The following is a 22,782-nucleotide window of genomic DNA, read 5'->3' as shown; positions in this document are numbered from 1 at the left end:
TGTTTGTGTATTGGATGATGTGTGTAGTGGATGCAGTGTCTGTGTTTGTGGGGTGAATGCAGTGTGTGTAGTGAATGCAGAAAAAAAAGAGGGAAACTCACCCCTACTTTTAGAATATAACAGGATCATTCAACCATATAAATGAACCTCGGGACAGGCAGTGTTTGTATTTAAACTTTATTTATTTCTGATGATGTTATTTGGTCTGATGATGTCACTGAGTGAAGTAGGGAAGACCATAGAGACTGTTTTTTTTTTTTTTCAAACATTGTCCGACCCAAAACGCAAGTATATCGCTGTAGGATCCTGTCATATACAAAACGCAGAGATAAGTTAAAAAAATCTACTTCCCATCAAAACTTGACATATGGATTATTATTTTAATACAAATATTTTTGAGGTGAGAGTTGTCATCTACGATTCCTCAGCCCATCCCATCTCCTAAAGATATTCCTCCACCCCCTCTATTTTATTTTGTAGCCAAAGGATACCTGGTTTACAAGCCTATAATTGAACATACGGGTGGGGGAGGCTGGAGATAGGAGGGAGTGGTATATGTTAAATATGTATTAGCCACAGGACATACAAAAAACAAGTTATCGCTCGTCCAATTAAGATGATAGACTTCTAAGAATATGCTGACTCCCCCCTCTCCCCAATTCTTGATATATGTCTCATATCACATGGATGACCCCCTCTGCCCCTCCCAAACCCAGGTGGTGAAATGTTTAAGAAGGGAAAGTGTCAGGCGTTGAGCAACTGCTGGTTCAGTCTTTTGGCACCCAAATGGTTAAATGTTAAATTCAGATTTATTGCTGCTACCCTTTGAAGCTGCATTGAATATGTTGTGCAATATGTTTTTTTGTAGACATAGTTTATCTGCCAAGGGTAGTGAATTTGTAGGAGCAATAACTAGTAACCCGAGCCAAGATTTCATTATCCTGGCACTTGTCGATGGCTTTTAACCCCAAGTGCTAAGTGTGGGGAGTTTGGGATGTAAGATATTGTTAAGAAGTCTTTGCAGTGGGTAAATAAATCCCACGACTCTCAGCCAACTTAGAGAAATAGCTTGTTTCATTACTAAATAAATTATTCTACATACACATTATATATTGCATTACTATTTTTTCATAGAATAATTTTCAGGTATCCAGACAATTTATTTTTTTCCATTTACTCTTGTCATCTGATTATCCTTTCTAGAGCTTGGGTGGCCATAAAGTAAATCCCAGCTGTTGTAAAACTACACCCTCCTTTGGTGCTTTGCCATTTGTAGTTCGTCAGCAGCTGGGTGTCTATAGTTTGGTCAACCCTATGTAACAACACATTGGTCAACACATTGTAACATAGAAACATAGATTGTGACGGCAGATAAGAACCATTCGGCCCATATAATCTGCCCAATTTTCTAAAATACTTTTATTAGTCCCTGGCCTTATCTCATAGTTAGGATAGCCTTATGCCTCTCCCACACATGCTTAAACTCCTTTACTGTGTTAACCTCTACCACTTCAGCTGGAAGGCTATTTCATGCATCCACTACACTCTCAGAAAAGTAATACTTCCTGATATTATTTTTAAACCTTTGTCCCTCTAATTTAGTATTATTGTTGTGGAGCTCTGTTATACACCAGACACATTACTGGGAGTATTATTGCTGTGGAGCTCTGTTATACACTCAGACACATTACTGGGAGTATTATTGCTGTGAAGCTCTGTTATACACTCAGACACATTACTGGGAGTATTATTGCAGTGAGCTCTGTTATACACCCAGACACATTAATGGGAGTATTATTGCTGTGGAGCTCTGTTATACACCCAGACACATTACTGGGAGTATTATTGCTGTGGAGCTCTGTTATACACCCAGAAACATTACTGGGAGTATTATCGTTGTGGAGCTCTGTTATACACTCAGACACATTACTGGGAGTATTATTGCTGTGGAGCTCTGTTATACACTCAGGCACATTACTGTATTATCGCTGTGGAGCTCTGTTATACACTCAGACACATTACTGGGAGTATTATTGCTGTGGAGCTCTGTGATACACTCAGACACATTACTGGGAGTATTATTGCTGTGGAGCTCTGTTATACACTCAGACACATTACTGGGAGTATTATTGCTGTGGAGCTCTGTTATAGACTCAGACACATTACTGGGAGTATTATTGATGTGGAGCTCTGTTATACACTCAGACACATTACTGGGAGTATTATTGCTGTGGAGCTCTGTGATATACTCAGACACATTACTGGGAGTATTATTGCTGTGGAGCTCTGTTATACACTCAGACACATTACTGGGAGTATTATTGCTGTGGAGCTCTGTGATACACTCAGACACATTACTGGGAGTATTATTGCTGCGGAGCTCTGTTATACACTCAGACACATTACTGGGAGTATTATTGCTGTGGCGCTCTGTTATACACTCAGACACATTACTGGGAGTATTATTGCAGTGAGCTCTGTTATACACCCAGACACATTAATGGGAGTATTATTGCTGTGGAGCTCTGTTATACACCCAGACACATTACTGGGAGTATTATTGCTGTGGAGCTCTGTTATACACCCAGAAACATTACTGGGAGTATTATCGTTGTGGAGCTCTGTTATACACTCAGACACATTACTGGGAGTATTATTGCTGTGGAGCTCTGTTATACACTCAGGCACATTACTGTATTATCGCTGTGGAGCTCTGTTATACACTCAGACACATTACTGGGAGTATTATTGCTGTGGAGCTCTGTGATACACTCAGACACATTACTGGGAGTATTATTGCTGTGGAGCTCTGTTATACACTCAGACACATTACTGGGAGTATTATTGCTGTGGAGCTCTGTTATAGACTCAGACACATTACTGGGAGTATTATTGATGTGGAGCTCTGTTATACACTCAGACACATTACTGGGAGTATTATTGCTGTGGAGCTCTGTGATATACTCAGACACATTACTGGGAGTATTATTGCTGTGGAGCTCTGTTATACACTCAGACACATTACTGGGAGTATTATTGCTGTGGAGCTCTGTGATACACTCAGACACATTACTGGGAGTATTATTGCTGCGGAGCTCTGTTATACACTCAGACACATTACTGGGAGTATTATTGCTGTGGCGCTCTGTTATACACTCAGGCACATTACTGGGAGTATTATTGCTGTGGAGCTCTGTGATACACTCAGACACATTACTGGGAGTATTATTGCTGTGGAGCTCTGTTATACACTCAGACACATTACTGTGAGTATTATTGCTGTGGAGCTCTGTGATACACTCAGACACATTACTGGGAGTATTATTGCTGTGGAGCTCTGTTATACACTCAGACACATCACTGGGAGTATTATTGCTGTGGAGCTCTGTTATACACTCAGACACATTACTGGGAGTATTATTGCTGTGGAGCTCTGTTATACACTCAGACACATTACTGGGAGTATTATTGCTGTGGAGCTGTTATACACTCAGACACATTACTGGGAGTATTATTACTGTGGAGCTCTGTTATACACTCAGACACATTACTGAGAGTATTATTGCTGTGGAGCTCTGTTATACACTCAGACACATTACTTGGAGTATTATTGCTGTGGAGCTCTGTTATACACTCAGGCACATTACTGTATTATTGCTGTGGAGCTCTGTTATACACTCAGACACATTACTGGGAGTATTATTGCTGTGGAGCTCTGTTATACACTCAGACACATTACTTGGAGTATTATTGCTGTGGAGCTCTGATATACACTCGGACACATTACTGGGAGTATTATTGCTGTGGAGCTCTGTTATACACTCAGACACATTACTGGGAGTATTATTACTATGGAGCTCTGTTATACACTCAGACAAATTGCTGGGAGTATTATTGCTGTGGAGCTCTGTTATACAATAAGACACATTACTGTGAGTATTATTGCTGTGGAGCTCTGTTATACACTCAGACACATTACTGGGAGTATTATTGCCGTGGAGCTCTGTTATATCATCCAACACAGAGGGACATTAGGACAGAAAAGAGGGACAGAGGGAGTTGGGTGCAAAATAGGGACTGTGCCTCTGAAATAGGGACACTTGGGAGGTATGCAAGCCTATGTCTACATGTTGTATTAAACTTTGAAGGTTTTTTCTAAAGTTCTTTTTTTTGTATTAAACTAACAAAACTATGCTTGTGTTCTGCTAATCTTCCCCCCCCCCCCCCCCCAAGCAGAGAATGCACTATTTGACAATATGGACAAGGCCTTCCCTTGTTAAAACATATGCTTAAACCATCACACAAGTAATTCAGACTGCCCAACTCTTCTTGTCCAGTGTGCTTTACTCAAGTGTCCAGTTATTGTTCAGCAAACATGTTGGTGTAAACATCCCATCAGACGTTCTGTCCTGACATGTCCTATTCTGTATCCAGAATGGAGACTTAGAATTGATAAGAAGCGTATAAAATGCATTTTATAGAATCACTCTCTCGATTATTTTGTTCGTTTTTTATTTTATTTTATTTATTTATTTACAAATCTATTTTTTACAATCTAAACTATTGTCACATTGTATTTTATTGTAATGAAAATAAAATGTAAATACCTTACACTTGCAAGTACATACATAGAGACTATTATAATAACTTATTTGCAATAAATAATCATGCCAGTTTTCTTTAAAGGAACACTATAGTGTCTGGAAAACAAACATGTATTCCTGATAGTATAGTCTGTTTAGGTGCCCCCCTCCCTCTGATCTTAGTAAAAAAAGGTGACTTTATTTACCTTTTCTCTAACGCTGCGTCTGCATCGCTGAGGCTGGCACTGTCTCCATGGCTGAGATAATCAAACGTGGAGATGCTGAACGCAAGTGCTGCCCACTATGCAGCACTGACATAGGAATCACTTCTATTGGCCGTCTGAGTGACTGGGCTTCTCTGACAAGGCAGCGTTTACATTGAAAAGCCTTGCAGGGACAGGCTATAGTGCTATAGTGGTTCTGGTGACTATAGTGTCAATTTAAGGAACGTAGTCACTTAATTGAAATTCTGAATAATCGATCGCTTTAATGCTTGAAAACGTTGTAGCCGTAAATGGTCAAATCTTCATTTTTCTGGGATTTCTGTAATACTACATCTTTTCCTGGTTCTTGCAGGATTTCGGAAAAGGAGCTGCCCGCTGTGATACAGTTACTTCTCTTCTGCAAAATAAATGCCACCAGGATAACATCACATTCCCAAAAAGTCAGGTTAACACCATAGAGGACCGGCCACTGAGTACAAAAGGTTCTGGCGGAGATACAATGGAAATTACACAAATGACTCCACAAAAGATACAGTTGACCCTCAGACCAGGTGAGTAACGAGCAGGGGACCTTTGGCATTAGATTCACAGTACAAATGATAATATACATTTTTTAGGGTTCCTCTGCTGCTGGTACCATCTCTCTCAATGATGGGATTTACCCTCTGCAGTATCATGAATACAGCCCTCCCATGGGCTAGATGCAAAAATTAAAACAGCAGAGTTATGTACTTATGTAGGTGCGGAATTTTCGGGTACCCCTCCTATCCCCCAAAATATTCTCTTCTCTGTTGGTTTCTCCATGATTTGGAAGCCAAGTGTTACATTGCTCGCACTTTCCTTCTGCAAAAGAAATTTAAAGTACAAAAATTTAAAGTACAAAAAGTATTTCAAAATATATCTAAGAAGAAAAATATGTATATTTGTAAGGAGGGGAAAATCTGGTGGCCCCGTAAAAGGTTCTGCTTGCTTCTCAGCACCATTTCAGTGTCACTCAAATGACGCTCAACATTTTACACTATTCTGAATACAACGTGCACATTCTGGTGAGTTAAACTTGGTGATGGCAAGTAGACCAGACATTAAAACCAAACAAGAACGGAATTAAAGAGAAGACAAAGAACACTTTTAAAGTAGAATTAAAGTGATATTATCATATTATTATTATTATTCTTAGTTAGAATAACTCTAGAGCTCCTGGTGTTTTACAAGGAGTTTACAAAAAAATCTCGTAAATAGAAAATAATCTTCAAGATTAGGTGGTCAGAAACAATAGTTGGGGGCGTGGCTTGGCAGCCGAAGAACATGGCCGCTTAAACTTTCCCGCCGCCTGGGTCCCGCCGCCAAAACCGCAACCTACCCGCTACACTGCCGACATGGGGAGACCAAATAGGACCCCACAGACCGGGAAGACCCCAGAGCCCAAAAAGGGACAGCTTACCTTGTCCCTGCGCCAGTTCCTGGTGACCCCCGCAGATCTCGCGACACAGCCGCATGGCGCCGACGGATCAATGGCGTCGGAGGAGTCCGCGCCGTCATCACCGGCATCAGACATGCTCACGGGTGGCACAGAACGGCCCCCGTGGTTAGACCTCCTGAGAGCACTGCCCACCAAAGAAGATCTCCGCTCGGCCACCTCAGAAATGGGAGCTACAATCAGGCAGGACATCCAGGCACTGTCAGACCGCGTCAGAGAGCTGACATGCAGGGCCTGTCAGACCGCGTGAGCCACATAGAGGCAGCCTGTGACAGCCTGAGGGAAACACAGAATACACTAGCAGAGGCTGCAGACACCACCTCAGAACAGGTACGTGGCATGGCCCCAGGGACGGACTGACAGTGGCCTGGGCCCCCGGGCAAAATTAGCAACTGGGCCCCAAGCAGACCGATATATATGCTGGTGTAGGTGTACCGTGTATTTGATTATATGTACGTGTAAAGTGAATGTATGTTGTGTATATTAACTGTAAGCGCTAGTGTGAGTGAATATATGTATGTCTTTGTGTGTAGTGTCAGGATATGTGAATTCATAGTATATTTGAATACATGTTTTGAGTTTTATAAATAGGGTAGTATTTTTTTTATGTGTTTGTGTAGCATGGCAGTTTGTATAAAGGGGTATTTCTGAATTTTGCCAATGTGTTTGTATGAGGTCCAAATTTTGCGTCTTAAATTACAGATCATCAAGTGTTAAATGTTACAGCCTACCTTAAAGGATCACTATAATGTCAGGAAAACAAACTTGTTTTCCTAACACTATATAACCCTTAGGTCCACCCCACCCCCCACCCTCAGGGTCCCCTTCCCGCTGGGCTGAAGGGGTTAAAACTCCTTCAGCCACTTACCTCTATCCAGCGCTGGGCTCCCTCGGTGCTGGTGACCTACCCTCCCCCGCCGACGTCAGCTTCCAAGTGCAGCGGAATGCGCATGCGCGGCAAGAAACGTGCGTGGATTCAAACAGTCCATAGAAAAGAATTTCTCAAAGATTTCGTATGGACGTTCTGCATGATGAATGTGATTTTCGCATGCAGCGCCGCAGAAACGCCTCTAGTGGCTGTCAGGAAGACAGCCACTAGAGGCTGGATTAACCCTGCAATGTAAACATAGCAGTTTCTCTGAAACTGCTATGTTTACATCTGAAGGGTTAAAACCTGGGGGACCTGGCACCCAGACCACTTCATTGAGCTGAAGTGGTCTGGGTGACTATAGTGTCCCTTTAACGGAACACTATAGTGTCAGGAATACAAAAGTGTATTCCTGACGCTATCGGTTTCTGGCCCCCCTTAAAAACGGGATTTACTCACCTTTTTTCCCCATCACCGACCAAACTCCTTGGCACAGTTCAACAATTTTAGATGATCTCAGCCAGCCCAATGCTCTACCATAGGAAAGCACTGGAAAGCTATTGTGCATGTGCGGCAAAACACTATGCTGTGGCAATCACCATCTCCTCATAGAGATGCATTGAATCAGTGCTTCTCTATGACAAGTGTTCAGCGTCTCCATAAGGAGCATGGAGATGCGGAATGTCAGTGCTGCACATTTTGCAACACTGACACAGGAAGCACCTAGATCAGGGCTGTCCAACTCTCATGATTCTTTCAATTAAAAAGACAGACAGGAAATCGTGGGAGTTGTAGTTCAGCAACATTTGGGGGGCCGCAGGTTGGACAGCCCTGACCTAGATGTTCCTAGGCAGCAAGGTAACATTGTTTTTTCACTGAAAAGGCAGCCTTTACAGCAAAAACCCTGCAGGGGCAGACTATACTCACCAGAATAACTACATTAAGCTGTAGTTGTTCTGGTAACTATAGCGTTCCTTTATGGTTGTGCGTGCAAAGGGGTAGGGACTGCAGAGGGTGCTGGGAGGAAGAGGCTGCAGAGGGTACAGGGGGAAGGGACTGCAGATGGCACGGGGGGGGAAGAGAGGCTGTAGTGGGTGCAGAGGGTGCTGTTGAGATTGCAAAGGGAAATATAAGCTGTAGTAAGTGCAGGGAGTGTAGGGGCTGCAGTTGGTGCATAGGATATAGGAGTTGTAGTGGGTGCCTGGGGGTAGGGGCTAAAGTGAATGCAGGGGGTGAGGGGCAGCAGAGGGTGCAGGGGCAGCAGAGGGTGCAGGGGTAGGATCTCTGCAGGGGGTAGGTGCTGCAGAGGGAGCAGGGGGTAGGAGCTGCAGAGAGGGAGCAGGGGGGTAGGGGATGCAGAGAGGGAGCAGGGGGGTAGGGGATGCAGAGAGGGAGCAGGGGGGTAGGGGATGCAGAGGGAGCAGGGGGGTAGGTGATGCAGAGGGAGCAGGGGGGTAGGGGATGCAGAGGGAGCAGGGGGGTAGGGGATGCAGAGGGAGCAGGGGGGTAGGGTAATAGGTGCTGTTGTGATTGCAACGGGAAAAATAAGCTGTAGTAAGTGCAGGGAGTGTAGGGGCTGCAGTTGGTGCATAGGGTATAGAGGCTGTAGTGGGTGCATAGGATATAGAGGCTGTAGTGGGTGCATAGGATATAGGAATTGTAGTGGGTGCCTGGGGGTTAGGGGCAGCCGAGGGTGCAGGGGTAGCAGTGGGGTAGGATCTCTGCAGTGGGTAGGGGCTACAGAGGGAGTGGGGGGGTGTAAGGACTGCAGAGGGAGTGGGGTGTAGGGGCTGCAGAGGGAGCATGGGTTAGGGGCTGCAGAAGGTTTAGTGGGGTAGGGGCTGCAGAGGGAGTAGGGATGATAGGAGTTGTAAGTGTAAAGTGCCTTAGCATGATAGGAGTTGTAAGTGTAAAGGAAGGAGTTACAGAGGAAGCAGGGGCTGCAGAGGGAGCAGGGGGTAGGGGCTGCAAAGGGAGCATGGGGTAGGGGCAGCAGAAGGTGCAGTGGGGTAGGGTGTGCAGAGGGAGCTGGGGGTATGGATGATAGGAGTTGTATGTTTAAAGTGCCTTGGCATGATAGGAGTTGTAAGTGTAAAGGAAGGAGTTACAGTGGGGGTAGGGGCTGCAGAGGGAACAGTGGGGATAGGGGCTGCAGAGGGAGCAGGGGGGGATAGGGGCTGCAGAGGGAGCAGGGGGGATAGGGGCTGCAGAGGGAGCGGGGGGGATAGGGGCTGCAGAGGGAGCAGGGGGGGATAGGGGCTGCAGAGGGAGCAGGGGGGGATAGGGGCTGCAGAGGGAGCAGGGGGGGATAGGGGCTGCAGAGGGAGCAGGGGGGGATAGGGGCTGCAGAGGGAGCAGGGGGGGATAGGGGCTGCAGAGGGAGCAGGGGGGGATAGGGGCTGCAGAGGGAGCAGGGGGGGATAGGGGCTGCAGAGGGAGCAGGGGGGATAGGGGCTGCAGAGGGAGCAGGGGGGATAGGGGCTGCAGAGGGAGCAGGGGGGATAGGGGCTGCAGAGGGAGCAGGGGGGATAGGGGCTGCAGAGGGAGCAGGGGGGATAGGGGCTGCAGAGGGAGTAGGGGGGATAGGGGCTGCAGAGGGAGCAGGGGGGATAGGGGCTGCAGAGGGAGCAGGGGGGGTAGGGGCTTCAGAGGAAGCAGGGGGGGGTAGGGGCTTCAGAGGGAGCAGGGGGGGGTAGGGGCTTCAGAGGGAGCAGGGGGGGTAGGGGCTTCAGAGGGAGCAGGGGGGGATAGGGGCTTCAGAGGGAGCAGGGGGGATAGGGGCTTCAGAGGGAGCAGGGGGGGATAGGGGCTTCAGAGGGAGCAGGGGGGGATAGGGGCTTCAGAGGGAGCAGGGGGGGATAGGGGCTTCAGAGGGAGCAGGGGGGATAGGGGCTTCAGAGGGAGCAGGGGGGATAGGGGCTTCAGAGGGAGCAGGGGGGATAGGGGCTTCAGAGGGAGCAGGGGGGATAGGGGCTTCAGAGGGAGCAGGGGGGATAGGGGCTTCAGAGGGAGCAGGGGGGATAGAGGCTTCAGAGGGAGCAGGGGGGATAGGGGCTTCAGAGGGAGCAGGGGGGATAGGGGCTTCAGAGGGAGCAGGGGGGATAGGGGCTTCAGAGGGAGCAGGGGGGATAGGGGCTTCAGAGGGAGCAGGGGGGATAGGGGCTTCAGAGGGAGCAGGGGGGATAGGGGCTTCAGAGGGAGCAGGGGGGATAGGGGCTTCAGAGGGAGCAGGGGGGGTAGGGGCTTCAGAGGGAGCAGGGGGGGTAGGGGCTTCAGAGGGAGCAGGGGGGGTAGGGGCTTCAGAGGGAGCAGGGGGGTAGGGGCTTCAGAGGGAGCAGGGGGGTAGGGGCTTCAGAGGGAGCAGGGGGGTAGGGGCTTCAGAGGGGGTAGGGGCTTCAGAGGGAGCAGGGGGGGTAGGGGCTTCAGAGGGGGTAGAGGCTTCAGAGGGAGCAGGGGGGGTAGGGGCTTCAGAGGGAGCAGGGGGGGGTAGGGGCTTCAGAGGGAGCAGGGGGGGGTAGGGGCTTCAGAGGGAACAGGGGGTGGTAGGGGCTTCAGAGGGAGTGGGGTGTAGGGGCTGCAGAGGGAGCAGGGGGGGTAGGGGCTTCAGAGGGAGCAGGGGCTTCAGAGAGAGCAGGGGGGGTAGGGGCTTCAGAGGGAGCAGGGGGGTTGTGGTGGCAGAGGGTGCAGGGGGTAGGGGCAGTAGTGGGGGGAATATCATTAACATATTTGTAATAAAAAAAAAATTATTGAAAGGAACAGGGCACTCTCCTACATATATGGTGGGAATGCAACAAGATTACTTCTTACTGGAAAACCATACACCAAATCATTTGCCAACACACAGACGACCCGCCTCCTTTCACCCCGGCAGCGATGCTGCTACATCACACACAGATCGCTAAGAACGCATACAAAAGATCGCTCACTATCCGCATTCTAAATGTAGCTAAGGCACTGATACCTCAATTCTGGAAGCAACCAGTCACTCCTCCCCTCAAGATATGGTTCACACAAATGGAGGTACTCAGATCCCTTGAGGAACTCCATAACACAGCAAATGACACCTTCCAAAAATACCTCAATACATGGACACACTGGATACTAAATTCTACCACGCCAGGTTTCCAAGAGATGATTATGTCTCTACCAGACTCTTAACGTGCAAGGACCGTACGAATACTGACCGCGGGAGGGAAAGAATCCCCAACACAGGGATACCCCACCACTACTCCAAAATGCGGAGACTGGGAACCCGACCCCCACCTAGATAGAAGGGTGAGAACCCATATACATAATGACCCCACACATACTACCAAAGAACGGATAAAACCTGGGACGTCCTCCAGACAGATGGGACACACTGTAAGGAGGGGATAGGACACACACACGACAGGTAAACCAGACCTCTGCCAGAGCAGAGAATAGGAGACACATAACTCCTACCTAGGAAGAGAAACGAAACACGTAAGAAACGAATACCAAAAAACAGGGCCTCGGAACGGAGGGAGCTGGGACACCGGCAGTCTCAGGAACCGCCACACGCAACATCTCAGGTGAGGGCCAAACAACACAGATACTCACACACACACACACACAGACATAACACATAGGACAGGAGATACACCGACTAATGAGGGCAAATGCGTTAACCGATTTAAGAAACTGAGACAAATCAGGGTTGAGAATTCAGAGCATACGCATTCTCAAGTTCTAAAGTGAACCAAATGTTGTAAAAGTTTATATGTATTTCATAAAGGGTCCTGCGAGTCCCTACAACACAGAGGCGCATGTGCCCTTGATATATTGTGAATGTATGCAACCGTTGATACTACCTATTGAAAATTTTCATGGAGACCTGCGAGTCTCGACAAGCAACTTAACATATGCAGAAAAATTATTTGAAAATAATAAAAATCATATTTACAAAAAAAAAAAAAAAAAAAATTATTGAAAAAAAATTAAAGCCCCCCTTACAAGTCTTACCTCTCTGGTGGTCCAGACATCCTCTCCTGGAAAGTCCCTCACAGCTCCAGCACAGGATCTTCTTGACACGCTGTCTGTAACACTGCTCAGGGCAGCTCCGCACAGCTCACTGTGACTGGGATGTCACTTCCTGCAGAACAAGCTGCACGGAGCTGCCCTGAGCAGTTACAGGCAGCTCAGTGAGGCTGTGTTTGGAGACAGGCACACTGAGGGGCAGCCTAGTGGGGTCTTTGGAAGGCCCCTTAGCTGTCTCTCAGTGTGCCCTGCACGGAGGAGATAATTAGTAGCAGCAGGGGGCCGTGGACGGCTGTGCGGGCCCCTTGCTGAGCGCAGGCTGGCTGGGGAGATTAACTCCCCAGCTCAGCCGTTACTGCACTGCAGCAGGGGCGGGCCCCCCAGAGCCTCGGGCCCTCGGTCCCTTGGTCCATGACCGATTTGCCCGAGTGCTCAGTCCGCCCCTGCATGGCCCTACATATTGAGGACCTGGACAACAGGGGGCGACGCAATAACTTAAGACTGCGCGGCCTCCCTGAAACTGAGGCTCCCCCCAGCAGCTACAAGACATCCTCCTGCAAATATTAAATGGGATCCTGGGCCGAGACCACCAGACACCCATAGAATTTGTAAGAGCTCATAGAGCCCTCCGTCCTAAGGGCACGCCAGATAGCCCACCCAGGGATGTCATATGCTGCCTAGCGAATTTTGCCTTAAAGGAGACTATCCTTAAACAAGCACGAGGCCGGCAATCGCTCACCTACCGGATCCAAGACCTGCAACTTTCCAGATTTATCACAGGCTACCCTGCCCTACCGACGTGCTCTGAAACCACTCACGAGGGTACTGGTGGCCCAACAGATCCGGTACAGATGGCAGATGCCCACGGGACTGCTCGTCCACACGCCGAGAGGTCCGTTCCTGGTCCGCACACACAGCGACTACATAGCACTGGGCACGGAGCTCCAACTGCCTGCCATCAACATGAGATGGCCTGACTCATTGGACATCTATACCACCGCAAGAAACCCCTACCCGAGACCGGCGCTGCCGCAACGCACTAGAGGGGGACGCCAGGAGGCCACTAGGCCCACAGGTACCGCCCGTTAGAGGGCATGACTTTCCCCCCTTCCCCCCCCACAATGCGCCCAACACCAGCCTGGCCCTCTCCAGGGCACTAATAGCCCCGTTCCAGGACATAGACACTGTCCCCAGATACGAACTTAGCCAACCTACCAATTGGACATCCCACATTGGCACCCTGTCTCTCCGCCCCACAGAACTGATCCTTATGCCGGGCGGACAGTTGCTGAGCCACACTTCACCTACAGCCAGGCCGCACAGAAGCGCCACCATGGACACGAGGGCCCTGTCTACCCCGATGGGGTTGGTTGGGGCGGGGGATGTGGCCCAGGGGACCGTGGTACCTGACAATGTCCGCCAATGTTGACACTGGCCCGCTGGGTGCACCTACTGCACTATGTCTCTGTGGCACACGCGCCCACGCATGCTGCAACTGCCCACCGCTTATGTGCCAGCACATGCTATAACTATCCACGGCGCTGCATATCACCCGCAGGCACAGGTCACAACTACCCCCCCCTTGCTGCACACCACTGTTTCTGCGCCCGCCATCACTAAAACGGCTCACCGCAGAGCAGGCACCACGGCATAAACGCCCACACACGCCACAATTGTCTACTGCATTACATTGACCGCTGTAAACGTGCCGGCGCATGCTCACATTGCCCCATGGCTGGTGTATAGCCCCATATGCACGCCCGCGCATGCTCAAATTGCCCATTGCATTGTATAGAACATGAGATGTTTTTTCCTAGGAGCTGTTCTCAGGTCCCCCTACTTGTGGGGCTCCCTTTTTGACATGCCCCCCTAGTACCACCCATTGCTTTATATCTGTATAATATGGTGTTCGCGCCTGCTACTGTTAGACTTGTCTACTGCACTACATGAACCAATGTGTATATATTGTGTATATATGTGAATGTGTATATATATGTGTAGACCTGCCAGCGCAGGCTAACAGTACTCCTTGGTGCACATGTCACCCTGCGTACACACCCGTACACGCTACTAGCACCATGGGACTGGGTACAACACAACATATGCCCCTGCATGTCCCACACCTGGCTACTACTTATACCACAGGTTCGGCGCACGTGCAAGTTCCCAGGGTATAGGGGTTCGCATTCAACACTGGATAGGTGCCAGACCACGCTACACCAGGGTACAGTTCTATATGTAATATAGTATGAGCATCCGCGTACACAACCCAGAGACGTGCTGCAACCAGAGCGATGCAACCCACCACCACACAGAAGGGGGAACCCACAAGGGGGTCCGTTAACTGGGATGCCCTCTGGAGGGACACAGGCTTCCCATACCACTTCCAGGGACGGAGGAATGGCACCACGGGACTACGCTGATGCGCATAGGGGGAATGGGTTGGGGGAGGGGGGATCCACCAATATCCTAACCACCCGCACTGTAGAAAGGGGGTTACACCCTGGGTAGGCTAGTGCATCTTCCCTTCAGACAGGACAACGTCGGGACCCGGGGGCGAGTCCCTGCAGACACACAACAGGTTACAGTTACAGCCGGAACCCGGCCATATCCTGGGAGACTCGCCCCGGGGGCGCGACAGCAGTTTTCACAGGTTTAAGTTACACCCGTTGGTGTTTGTTTTGATACACAACCGCCGCTGTTGGCGAGTTGACAAGGCGCCTTCCACTCCCCGTGAGGTCGGTGTCTACTGTATAGGGGGGGCCATCCCCCCACTCCGGTCTCCGGGCCGGGGGAACTCTACCCCCCTGACACGGTGCCTCTGCTCCACTGCGCGGAGATATCCGCTCCCCTGCTCTGCCCCACTTCCCCCGGACCGGGCTCTACCTACCTAGGCCATCACCCACCCTCACTGACCGGGGCGACTTAGACACCCGTGGGACTTGACATTATGGCTACACCCGCACCCAAATACGCACCGGCCCCACTCAACTTCTTATCCCTAAACGCTAAGGGCTTAAACTCCCCCGAAAAGAGGTCACACGCACTACGCCTCTGTCGGAAAACCAGAGCCCATGTGGTCTACCTCCAAGAAACCCACTTTAAAACCAACGCTGCCCCGAAACTCTGCAACCATATATACACCCAAGGCTTCTACAGCAATAACCCGGAGGGGAAATCTAGGGGGACGGCAATACTCCTACACAAATCCATACCCTTCGTAGCTGACTCGACCATGACTGATAACTGGGGCAGATACGTATTCGTTAGGGGAAAAATCCTGGACGAAACCTACACCTTTGCCAACATCTACGCCCCAAACACGCGACAGGACAGATTCCTCCGGGACGCACTCCGGGCCCTCCACGACTTCACGACGGGCTGTCTGGTCCTGGGTGGGGACTTCAACATCACTCTACACCCGACGATGGACGCATCCAGGGGCCACTCATCGACACCCCCCCCCCCACACTGCTTAAAATACGTAAACTTCTCCACCAGTACAGGCTTACAGATTGTTGGAGGGCGACAAACCCCAAAAGCCAGGGACTACACCTTCTATTCGACCCCGAATGACTGCTACACACGCATCGACTACTTCTTTCTGCCATACTACTATCTACCCAGACTGCGGGACGCTGCCATAGGGGGGACAATGTGGTCCGACCACGCACCACTCACGATCCAACTCACATCGCCACTACACAAACCCAAAACCACGACATGGCGGCTCCACGAAAACCTCCTATCCAACCCACAGGTGGCCCAAGACGTACAACAAGCCCTGACAAACTACTTTGCCAAGAACTTACCACAGGACACATCCCCCCTCTTGACATGGGAGGCCCACAAGTGTGTGATGAGAGGAATTCTCATCTCACACTCCTCTGCCCTGAAGAAGGCACGGGACCACACGATCCAAGAACTAACTGCCAAGATAGGGACCCTAACACAGGCCCACAAGCAAACACTAGACGACACACTTCTCGGGGAACTCACAGCAGCCCGTGAAGAACTAGCACGGACCCTGCGGCAATCGTACACTAGGGCTCTCCAGCGCACTAAATCGTTCTTCTACACAGAGGGAGATAAGTGCGGCAGGTTGTTGGCCAGAATGATTAACAAAAAACGCTCCATGACATATATTGCACGCATGCGCGACGCCGCAGGCCAACTACACCACATGCCAGATCAAATCGCTACAGCCGTAACCCGCTTCTACACAGAACTTTACGCGATCCCCCCCCACACCCCTCGGGCGGACTCTAACGTGGGAACGACCCGCATGAACGCATACCTCTCTAAATACACTAAATCTAAACTCTCCTCAGACGCAGCGGAGGCTCTGGAGGCGCCCCTGACAGAAGGGGAACTGGCCCTAGCCATTAAATCCTCAAAGACCGGCACAAGCCCAGGCCCTGATGGCCTCCCCCTCAAATACTACAAAACCTTCCTGGCCACATTGTCCCCCCAATTTATCTCGGCCTTCAACTCTATAACAGAGGGAAATACTATCCCCCAGCAAACACTAGCGGCCAATATTGTCCTGCTGCCAAAGGAGGGGGGAGATACCGAACGGTGCACGGGCTACCGACCGATATCGTTACTTAACTGCGACCTACGCCTATTCGCTAAAATACTAGCTACAAGGTTGAACCCACACATACCAGACTTAATCTCACCTGACCAAGTGGGATTCGTCCCCCACAGGGAAGCCCGGGACAACACGGTCCGGGCCCTCTCCCGGATCCACCATGCACAGCGCACCTCGGAGAGCCTTCTCCTCCTCTCTACGGACGCGGAGAAGGCCTTCGATAGGGTGGTGTGGGACTACCTGTTCTCGGTACTGGAGCATGTTGGCATGGGGACCCACATGCGCCAGTGGATAGAGGCCCTCTACTCGTCCCCCACGGCCAGAGTGTGCATAAATGGGGTCTATACAGACGCATTCCCAGTCAGGAATGGCACCAGGCAGGGCTGCCCTCTGTCGCCGCTTTTGTTCATCCTGGCCCTGGAGCCCTTCCTACAAGCGGTAAGGGACAACCCAGATATCTCGGGGGTGGCGGTGGAGGCAGACCACCACAAAATCGCAGCATATGCGGACGATATGCTATTTTTCATAACAAACCCAGAAATCTCCCTCCCAAACCTCATGGCAGAGTTTAAGACATACGGCCAAATCGCCAACCTCAAGATCAATTATGCTAAATCCTCTATACTTAACATTGGCTTCCCCCAGAAGAGGGCAGACCAAATCCGACGAAATTTCTCCTTCCAATGGCAGGACACCGCTATTAAATACCTGGGGGTGAAGCTCACGGACGACCTATCCAAACTCTACCATATGAACTTCACCCCACTGATGGCAACATTACGGAAGAACCTGACAGAATGGGTCACACCTCACTTCTCCTGGATCGGCAGGGTGGCCATTTCCAAAATGAACATCCTCCCACGGGTACTTTACCTATTCTAGACACTACCACTCCAACTCCCTACCACCTTCTTCTCCGCACTCCACACCCTCCTCATTAAATTTATCTGGAAGGGTACTAAACCCAGACTCAAGTATACACAACTCACACTCCCCAAAACAGCAGGAGGCCTGGCCGTTCCTGATTTCAAACTGTATTACCAAGCATGCCACATGCAACGGGCCCTGGAATGGGCAAAAGAGGGGATTAGCAAACCCTGGAAGGCCATCGAAACACACCACGCAGGCAGGCCCCTCCTCCTGTGGCTGGACCCATCGATTGGTAGGTGGCTAGTCCGCCAACAGCCCTTCACCACCGCCACCCTAACCGTATGGCATTCACAAGCGAGGAAACTACGCCTCTCCTCCTTCCCGTCCCCGCTACTACCTCTGGCATACAATCCGGAGTTTGAACCGGGGGTAAGACCGGGGAGCCTCCGCTGCGTCCTCCCTCAAACCATACCCAGACTCCGAGACATGACCGCCAATGGGAAAATCGTGTCCCTACAGACGCTCACGGGCACACCCACCCAGCCTTTCATGACAACATTTAGATACAACCAAATTAGGAACTACATCACCGCTATACCACAACATCCCGACATATATAGGGACCTTACGCCATTCGAACAGCTATGCCAAGACCCGGAGCCCATGCCCTATAGTATTTCATACCTCTACTCCATGCTACAACGACAACAGGGACACCCCCCACCTCCCTTCATGTCCAAATGGGAGACTGCCGTAGGGGAAACACTTACCGAGACCCAGTGGCACAAGATCTGCGACCTAGTGCACCATTGCGCAATCGCTAGCAAAACCCAGGAAACGGCCTACAAGGTTCTCACACAATGGTACCTGACCCCAGAACGCTTACAGAGAATGCACTTGGACGCGGACGGCCTCTGCTGGAGGTGCAAGAGAGGGGCAGTATCCTTTCTTCACATATGGTGGGAATGCCCACTCATAGTACCGTTCTGGGAGAAAATAGCTGCCATGGTGGCCATGTTCACGGACAATGTCCCACCCTTCCAGCACGCCCCGTACCTCCTACACCACACGACAACCCCCACATCACGTTACAAACGCTCCCTGACCATCCGAATTCTTAATGTCGCAAAACACCTAATACCTTTGTACTGGAAAAAAGACACAACCCCAACACTCTCCCTGTGGTTTACCAGAATGGAGGAGTTACGAGTCACAGAGGAGATCTGGTATTCAGCCCAAGACCGAACGCAGACATACTTAGACACATGGACACCCTGGTTGGCACGGGTGGGTACAGAGGCATTCCGGACTATGCACTTGACCATGAGGGGAGGAACCGACAATCCCCAGGAGGGGACGCTAGGAGACTAGCGGGACGATCCACACCTGGCCCAAAACGCGATGCCTCACTCCCACCCCCCGTCAAAAGGGGGTGGAGCGCGGTCCGGGGGACCCGGGGGGCGGTGCCTAGGCCAACCCCGCGGGGGTGTGCGGGGAGGGCTATGACACCTGCTGGGGTGCGACCACTTGCGGAGTCCGGGGTGGCCTGCAGCCCCGCTAGCAAGGGGGGTGGAAGTGCGCCAGTTTTGTGAGCTATAGAGCTAATGAGTTTGGAAGGAGTCGCAGGATAGCCCTTAGGTTATCCCCATCAACACAACCTACACCGCTGGGCAGAACCAAACCATACTAAGGTAGGGGGCCAACACCCCACAACAATGCCATCCAGGACCCTAGACACAGGGTCACTGGAGGGTTGCACGTCCTGAAGGGACCCTACACAACAGATGGCCACATGTCTCACTACTGCCTAGAGGCTACAGGGTAGGCATGGGGAATAGACAAACAAAACACAACAGTGGGGCATGCAAAACCACCCAACGTAGAAATGGTGTATATCGAATATAACAGAGTACTAAACACCACCGGGTAACACCGGACCTGCGAGTCCACAATACACATGCTATTTACTCAAGAAAGCGACCTGCGAGTCGCCCAGACACGTATGTCATCACATGCCTTACGATGTATAAGCTTTTGTGAATGACCAGAGGGACCTGTGAGTCCACGTTTCTCTTTTACATGTTGCAAAACCAACAAAAACGAAAGGTTTAATAAGAAGATATTTACAAAAAAAAAAGAGTACTAAACACCATGTAACACCGGACCTGCGAGTCCACAATACACATGCTATTTACTCAAGAAAGCGACCTGCGAGTCGCCTAGACACGTATGTCATAACATGCCTGCCGATGTATAAGCTTCTGTGAATGACCAGAGGGACCTGCGAGTCCACGTTTCTCTCTTACATGTTGCGAAACCAACAAAAACGAAAGGTTTAATAAGAAGATATTTACAAAAAAAAAGAAACAATAGTTGATTATTGCTCTGCTTAAAAAATGGAGACGTGTGATAGAGGTAACAAGCGGGTAACAAGACAAGAGTTACCGCCGTACCCAAACTTTTTAATGCATCATAGATATGGATGAATGAAAAAATATGCAAAATCTAATAAAAATTAAAGGTAAAAATATATCACTACATTCCTCTATAGAATAGGGATGGAATTGTGCTGTTGAAATGTTGAGGGTTAAAGAAAGTTAGATTGCTTAACCAGTGTTCCATAAACTGCCACCCAACTGACTATTATGAATGTGCTCTTGTGATATGAGTCGCCCTTATAATAAGAAATTATTGAAATAAAATCTCCAGCTGTCTATCTTACTGTCTACTAGTAATTACTATCCAAACATTATTAATACAGTAACAATAATGATAAGCACTTACGATTGCAACCAGGAAGTCCCCTTTTTTAAAAGCCTTTGAGCAAAGAACCTTTACCCTATCAATGGTAAAATTATCCTTTGAGCGACCAACGCAAACAAAATGTGTGTTAAAGGAAAGTAATGATTTTAGCTTACAAAGGAAAGTACAGTAGAATTTTTGTGTTTTGACGACGATAGTACATGGACAGTTAAAATGCGTCGGGTTGCTAAATTCTGAATTTTAGACTTCAATGACAAAGAACATATTTGTTTTATGAAAAACCAAATACTTTATAAAAGTGTAATGTAGGAAAGATCTCATGTATTTCAGAAGCAATTAGAGTTATATTCTGTCTAAAAGATCCTCCAATCTACACCTTCATTTTCCAGACGACCCTCAGGTATTCACGGTGAACGTGAGACAGGTGGATGACTATCCTTTGGATATCTACTACCTGATGGATCTCTCCTACTCCATGAAGGACGATCTGGTGAAGATCCAGAATCTCGGAACCAGTCTGAGTGAAAAGATGCGCTCTCTAACCAGCAACCTACGCATCGGATTTGGGGCTTTTGTGGATAAGCCCATGTCCCCCTACATGTACATCTCACCCCCGGAGGTCATCACCAACCCATGCTATGAGTGAGTAATCTCTATATTTTTTTTCACAGTTGGGATGCTATTGTGAATACTGAATATTGCTTCCAGTGGTCTCCCCCTACACCAGTTTGTGAGACTAGAAGTCATTGTGAATATAAGTAAAAATATTCAGCAGATAAACTAAAAAAAACAAAAAAAGTGTACATAAAATGAAGCAATGTGGACTGTCATGTAAATTGTTCTGCATTACTTAGCCAAATGGTTTCTGTTATAAATTAGTGGTAAAAAGTGCTTTTAACTTGACTTGTGGTAACAAACGTGCACCAGGTGTAGTGATAATGCTGGCATATCCCGAGTAATGTCCCCTGTTCTTTGACAAATCTAGTAGGAGTGATTTGAGAAAACCTGGAGCTCTCCCTGGCACCCGGAGAGTGCCCTGCTCTCAGTTACACTGATAATCTAGAATTTACGCGTCCACATTGTCAGTGTTATTTCTGGACAGTGGTGATTGGGTGAGAGTTCTGGAGTGGGGAATTGACAGCATAATAGGCGCTAGAGGAGTGTTTTAGATCACATGCAAACACTGATGTGTACATTGTCTGAGAATCTATGCATATGTGCACCATAACCACAACATTAAGGTGTAGTGGTGTTGTGGATCAGGGTGTTCTTTAACCCCTTAAGGACCAAACTTCTGGAATAAAAGGGAATCATGACGTGTCAGACATGTCATGTGTCCTTAAGGGGTTAAAGAAACTCATGGAACCATTTTTAGTTCTGGCTTGATATGGATGGGGAAACCCAATGTTTAGCCTGGTTCTAAGAAAAACTTAATGTGGTTAATATTGTTTTACCCTAAAGGTCAGAGATCAAACGGAGGAGTCAAACTTTATAAGTCTCTCTAAGAAGACAAACTTGGATGGATACAAAAAAAGTGGGAGATGAATACCCATTTCCCCCATTTTCACTCCATTTTCATATTCTGTTTTTCTTTCATGACTCATGGAGAGCTCTCAGACTAATTCCGTATGTTTCTGACGTGCTTTCCTTCAATTTTCATCACTCCTGCCTTCCCTCCATTGTTACACTCTTCTGCTGTCCATATCACACGCATCCTATTCTTTTTTGTCTCTAGATTTTTCACCACTTGCTTGCCCACCTTTGGTTATAAGAATGTCCTTTCGCTCACACCTGAAGTAAGCAAATTTAATGAAGAGGTCCAGCGACAGAAGATCTCTCGGAACCGCGATTCCCCTGAGGGAGGATTTGATGCTGTGATGCAAGCCACAGTGTGTGACGTGAGTATGTTACAATGGTAACTAAGGGAAATGTGTCTTGCCGTGCTACTAATCCAAACACGAAGAGCTTGAGTCCAAGTAGAAGAAAAAAAAGTAGAAAAATAAACAAACAAACAAAAAAAAAAATACAAAACCGTGACATATCTTTAACTTTTCCTTTTTGTGTCCCATAGGAGAAGATTGGCTGGAGGAACGAGTCTTCTCACCTTCTGATCTTCACCACAGATGCCAAGACTCACATTGCTCTAGATGGACGTATTGCAGGAATCGTCCATCCCAATGATGGGAAGTGTCATCTGGATAATGACAATTACTATTCGGCTTCCAAAATCTTGGTGAGAAAGATTTGCCGCTTCTTACTCTTTCCTTATCTGGATCATTTCTCCTTGTGAACAGACTAACACAACACTTGGGTCCTCAGAAGCCAACTTTATAGAAAGCCCATAGATGGATCATAGTAAGGATCTTTCCCATAATTTGTTAAATACTGTAAATTCTGAAACAAAT

General features: G+C 48.8%; 1 protein-coding gene across 1 annotated transcript in view; it reads left to right on the top strand.

Moving 5' to 3' along the window:
• Window positions 1-22,782, top strand: part of ITGB3 (integrin subunit beta 3) — a 72,965-nt gene that overhangs the window by 7,294 nt on the left and 42,889 nt on the right. The window contains exons 3-6 of the mRNA XM_063459371.1: window positions 5,160-5,358; window positions 20,767-21,019; window positions 22,113-22,275; window positions 22,449-22,610. Coding sequence (XP_063315441.1) covers window positions 5,160-5,358; window positions 20,767-21,019; window positions 22,113-22,275; window positions 22,449-22,610 — 777 coding nt within the window. The remainder of the gene's footprint in view (window positions 1-5,159; window positions 5,359-20,766; window positions 21,020-22,112; window positions 22,276-22,448; window positions 22,611-22,782) is intronic.

This window comes from Pelobates fuscus, chromosome 6 (genome assembly GCF_036172605.1).
Source record: "Pelobates fuscus isolate aPelFus1 chromosome 6, aPelFus1.pri, whole genome shotgun sequence".
Taxonomy (NCBI): Eukaryota; Metazoa; Chordata; class Amphibia; order Anura; family Pelobatidae; genus Pelobates; species Pelobates fuscus.
Note: the sequence above shows the minus strand (reverse complement) of the source record. Positions and strands in the feature narration are given on the sequence as shown.